This window comes from Vanessa atalanta, chromosome 10 (genome assembly GCF_905147765.1).
Source record: "Vanessa atalanta chromosome 10, ilVanAtal1.2, whole genome shotgun sequence".
NCBI lineage: Eukaryota > Metazoa > Arthropoda > Insecta > Lepidoptera > Nymphalidae > Vanessa > Vanessa atalanta.
In genome coordinates this window covers 9678704-9684756 of record NC_061880.1, presented here as the reverse complement: position 1 = coordinate 9684756, position 6053 = coordinate 9678704, and the positions used below count along the sequence as shown (strand labels likewise).

At 30.6% G+C, this 6053-nt stretch overlaps 1 protein-coding gene across 1 annotated transcript; it reads right to left on the bottom strand.

Annotated features, from left to right (window-relative positions):
* Nucleotides 1-2415: 2415 nt before the first annotated feature.
* On the bottom strand, nucleotides 2416-5609 carry LOC125067093 (circadian clock-controlled protein daywake-like). Its single transcript, XM_047675472.1, has 5 exons — nucleotides 5518-5609; nucleotides 4099-4318; nucleotides 3739-3872; nucleotides 3259-3414; nucleotides 2416-2567 (listed from the first exon to the last, which is right to left on the bottom strand). The coding sequence occupies exons 1-5, from the start codon at nucleotides 5570-5572 to the stop codon at nucleotides 2416-2418; spliced, it is 717 nt and encodes a 238-aa protein (XP_047531428.1). The 5' UTR covers nucleotides 5573-5609.
* Nucleotides 5610-6053: the final 444 nt, after the last annotated feature.

Here is a 6053-nt window from a genome sequence, read left to right as displayed (position 1 = left end):
GGTCCACTGAAAGACTTTTTCAAATACGACCAGCAGTTCCTGAGATTAGCACGTTCAACCAAATCAATAAACAAACTCTTCAGTTTTATAATATTTTATATGTTGAAAGAGTATTATTACAAATACATATTAGACAAGTAGAAAGATATAAATATTTTTGACAGTTTTGATTAAAATAGCAAATAACATTTAGAACCAAGAACATAACGAAGTTCTTATCAAAATTTGTTGGCTACGAAATGATCAAAATAAAAGTTCGGCTTAACGATATTTACACATAAGCAAGGCATTAAAACTAACTTTACCATAGAAGACTTAATTTATATATACGGGGCAAAGCTTTCAATCAAGTTAGTTAATCACTAATGTAATTTTTGTAACTATTGTGTCCGTAATGGTGTATAACCTCAAAACAATATTTTGTCCTACTGCATAAACTCTATGAAATTGATCGACATGTGCTCATTACTGGCTAACTAAAATACTGTATCGTCTTATACTCATGGCTGAATATAGAAAGTTTGGTAACTCAAAATTTTTGATGTATGTTTGCGAGAATTACTAGTATACTGGTACTTATTAAGTGATCCAATCGAAATCCTTTAAAAATTATGTACGGGCACAAAGAGCATATTGAAATAATACTATTTATCCTTGACTTACTTGAACAAACTTCACTGATTAAGAAAACACAATTTAATAAAAATGAGAAATACGTGATTTTGCTTCGTCTCATATTGATGCGAAAATAGTTCTAATGTTTCGAAATCGAGCACACTTAATTTATACAAAATTTTAATCACGATAAGAAAAATTTAATATAATTTAATAAATAATATAACTGAATATAATTAAAGTTTTCTGCTAACATTATTGTTCAAAACTTCTCCTTCAAGGTGCAAGGTCATCTACTGGTATGAATAAAGAACGGAAATACATGACTTGATTATTCAGTTATATTTGCGTCATGTACATAATTTAAATAATTTCTCTATAATTATAATTTTAAATCACTTTTGTTTTTGTACAAAATCTTATTTCTGCTTTATTTAATACAAATTCCAATATTCTTGGATAGGGCTTTTTGATTGCCACCCATCAAGTATTTTACCTCAATGTAGCTATATTTAATATAGTTGTGGTCCAGTTTGAAAAGTGAGTTAGCCAGTGTAATTGCAGGTAGAGTTGGCGGCGCATTGGTGGTGTAAGGAGTTCATATTACTTACAGTGCCAATGTATATGCACAATGGTGACCACTTATCATCAGGCAACCTTAAATAGCATCAGCTCAACAGCCCAAATATTTTATAAACCAAAATGTACTCGTCCTATTAATATCCTAAAATCAGCACTACCGTTTCTGTTTTTATACACTTACGTAAACTTTATTTGAATAATAATTTTCGTTATTAAAATTAAGGAAATTAACAATAAGCGTCATCAAATATTAACAAACAGTTCAACTTAAAACATAAATTAAAAATGCTAATAGTATTAACGCGCATAACTATCGTAGCATTAAGATCAAACGTCATTAGTTTTTATAATCCTCTTTATAAATTAATGTAAATTAATATAATCATGTAAACATCAAAAACATAAAACCATTTGGAACAGTTGAACAGGTCATTGATTCTTCTATAAAATATTATTCCTATTCGTATTAAGTTTTCCTAATTTCTTTTCTTTTTTTCTCTTTTGACGGTCTTTACCTAAGGACGATCTTTCTTAGGTAAAGTGTTTTAGCTCATTCTACTTACAGGTCAAGCCTTAGGTAAGTTTTTATTGGCCCCTTTTGACGTACGGCAGACGTCATTGGATCTTGTCAGTGTTTTCCAGATAGCTACGCTTCGTTGCTCTACGACAATTCCAACATTGGACCTATGGAATCCGTAAGAAATCATTTTGACCGACATATCTTTGGAGGATGAAGATTGCTTTGAAAATATGGAAAGTTTGTCTTTTGTAATAAATTATTTTAATTGTTACATAAACAAGATCAACGTCCATAAAAAAAGTTGCAATAGTATTACGAGTCATATCATATAAACGTATATATAATGTAATAGTAATTAACAGTTAGTTACGAGTATGTTAATTCGTGGTTCCAGAGGTATCGTAAATACCTCGACTAAGCCAATTCCGTTTAAGGCGCTGACGAGAATCTTACTATCTGTCAATTGTGTCCTTTATAATTATCATATATCTTTTTAATAAAAGTAAGATAATTATTGATGTAACGTTTTTTGTCAAGAAAGTAAAATGACAGAAATACTAGAACAAGAGTTGTCTAATTTAAATCATCATCGAGACTTTATTGGATGGTAAAGCGATAATAAATCACTGAAAGGGGCATAGTGAGGGGTAAGGAAATATTTAATAAATAATATACTTTAATTAAATAAAATCATTTATTTAGTTCAAAATAGTATCATCGATCGCAAATGTTGCTAGATATTTGTTCACAGCTGCTTTCAACTGGTCTAAAGAAGCTTCCCAGATTGGGTCTTGAAGTAGCAGAGTGATTTCTAGCCAATTCTCTTGAGCAAATTTCTTAACGACTGCCGCTGTAATATAAAAAAAATACGCAATAAAAATACACGCACTATCTTTGCATTTTTAAATAAAAGCATGACACGTAGTAAGGTAAGAAAAGGTACGTAAGCGAATCCTTATGAGTAATTACACCAGAAAAATACAGGATAATTCGCTCTCTTGCGCTTTCTGGAGTAAGTAATCCATTTTACTCTCCGGCTCATTAACCATCTCTATGCGATACGTGGATTTATTGCTGCTTTACAGAATGTCAACTAATAAAGAACTTACGTTTTGGTAATCGTGTGATCAATTATTTACAATACCATCTACCTGACGTTGACACACTTATTGTCATCATATATTTATCCAATCATAAGAGGAGAATAGCCAAATAAACAGCTTTACTTGGTGGTAGGGCTTTGCGCAAGACGTCTGGGTAGGTACCACCCATCAGATATTCTACCGTCAAACAACAGTAGTCAGTATTGTTCTGTTCCGGTTTCAAGGGTGAGTGACCCAGGTAATGATAGGCACAAGGGACATAACATTTTAGTTCCTAAGGTTGGTGGCGCATTGGCAATGTAAGAAATGGTTAATATTTCTTACAGCGCCAATGTCTATGGGTGCTATATGGTAAATGTTGACAGTTTTGCCTTACTTTATCTCATATTTAAATTCGATGAGGCTGAAAATTTTTTTTTTATAATTTATACTACTTACCCAAATCTTCTTTGCCGTTGAATAAGTTTTGAAAGTTAAATTTAATTGGAGTGAGCGGTTTGGCTTTGTACGTAATCTTTCTAATAAATAAATGTGTTTTTCCGTCACTGCCTTTTATTTTATCCAATTTAATGTCAAAGTCTACATGGAAACTTGCTGTAAATGAAAAATAATGTTAATAATGGTTCTTAATCAAATCTTACTAAAATTTTAGCACAACATTTATGAATTTTCATGCATGAATATAACTTTCAAAAAAATTAATTGATAATCATTAAGAACAACAAATATATATATATATATATATATCGATAAAGAGTAAAAAATCCAATTTTTTGACGTTTAAGTAAATATCTCTCTGCCAGTGTATCAAGCATATTCTGTTATCTTAAAGAAAATGTTTGTAGCTCGTTTCGCCTCACTACCAAGTAGTTTGATAAAAATACCGTAAAATTTAGCTTTTGTGAAAAACACATTTACCTCCTTCGAACATGTAATTGCCATTTCCTTCTATAGGTAATGTGATAAGGCGGCCCTTCATTTCATATACTCCATCCATCATAAGTGAGGAGCAAAGCACTTCACCGCTTATTTTTGTTAGGTCATCGTTGATTCTAATAAAAATAATTAAGAAACATTTTAAAAATATAATTTAAACATAAGTACAACAAAATAAAGTTGTCAAGCTTATTCGAAAGTTTAATGAAAAAGGAATCTAAGACTCAGAAAGAAGAAAGAAGGGTAGCTCTTCTAGGATTATCATAGGAATAGTAAAAGTTACTACTAATTGAATATTGATTTTGATATGGGTGGATTCTGGGCTTAAATATGGGTACTTACTTTAGATTTGACATTTTACAATTTTTATATCCATAGATAGTACTGTTGTAAAACGTATATTTTAAAGCAGTTAGATCTGCATCAATAACAGCAACGAATTGAGGGTCAGTTTTTGGAATCCCAAGTTCTGGAATTCCAGCGAATATTTTCGGTAAGGCATCATTCACCGTGGTCTCTATGCAAGGTAAGTCGTTCTTTTTGCACGGAGAAAAAAGACTGCCTGAAAAAAATAGTGACAGGGAGGTCTTATAGCGTATTATTTTTTCGTAATATATATTTTTGTTTAAATATTAGTAAGATCCTCATACGAATCCTATACGAATGTTAGGACATTCGTATAGGATTCGTACAACCTAACTGCGTAGGCGCAGTTAGGTTGTCTTGGGTGTACTTCCGGTTAGCCCACACCTCCTATAGGTCTGAATTTGAGAATTCATACATATGTATTTCCACACACTATAATGAATAAGATATACAATATGCATGTAAAATATTCGTGTAGAGTCAGTCGTTTCATAGAAAAATGTTATAATGCTCAAATAATATGGATATGTCACAGAAACGCTTATTAATCCGTATTGACCAATCCTGACTTCCGACAATCTTGTTCTATCCTATCACAAGAGTATATTTGTAAAGCCGAAATGCGTGGATACGTAGGTAGCGTACTGATGGGCAACGGCGGAGCGACTGCTTCGAGTCAAATTGAATCGAAATTCGGGTGAAAATATTGCTATTGTCAGCTTAAGACCTAAGCTCGAAATGAGATTAGTTTTTTATAATATTTCAATGTAATACACCGGGTTATACTTTATTACCTTTTCAAGGAGTGATGTCGGAGGAGAGGACAATGATTAAATTAGTATACTTATTTATTACCGTAATATTATATTATAATACTGAAATAAATGGAGTTTAGTAAAATAAACACACTAGGAGCTACTTCCAACTGTACTCTTTTTCTCAGAAAATACTGGCTCTGTTTGAAAGACATTTTGAACAAAATATTACAATCTTTTTACTGCCGATAACTTTTGTGGAATATATTTTACTCTAATATTAATGTTTATCGCAAAAACCGTATCACCGTGAAAAAAAATTGAATTTTATAGAGATATAGATTCGACATTGAAAAAAAATTTTGTGGTTATATTATGTTTACCGATATTCAGATCAGTTGGAGGTTATTTTATTATTTATCCTTCCTCCTTTCCTCTATTAAAAATGGATGGAAATATCCAGGAAGAAAAATAAAAATTTTGTAATCATCTTTTAAAAATAAAAATATATTTACAATATAATATAATAAATAGGATAGCGCCTAGTAAAAGTCAAGTAAATTAATGTATCAAAATATAAATTCATACATAAAAAATAATCAAAGTAAGGTTAATTATTATTAATAATTTTGAAACTTACTTGAGAATACTCCACCGGCCAAGCACATAAATGTTATTAACAATGAGAGATACATGTTGTATGTATGTTCGTCGTCTACGAATGCGAAATTGTTCTATTGTGAATAAACGCAACAAGCTTAATTTATAAGTACTACACGTGCTATACAATTTTGGGTGGGGTATGGGGGGATAATTAAAAAAAAACTACGGTGCTCATAAAATTAAATCAAGACGATAGAGTCGTTGTGTCCACAGCAAAAAGTATAAAATACAACTCCATATAAATATCCTTTTTCTTTGTAGTATAGAGTGGTTATTTATTTATTATCTACTATTATTAATAATACGTAGGTACTTGTGTTATAAATAAGTATTCTTCATAGATTTCAATTTGATATGTGGTTTTTGGATTTAAATTATATTAAGAATATTAGTCTTATTAATAGTTTAGTTTAGGCGTATATTTATAAAATTGAAGATATACATTAAATTTAAAGGTTTTTCAGTTTTCCGTCCAGAAACTAAAATAATTATTACATCCAGAAAACCGATTTA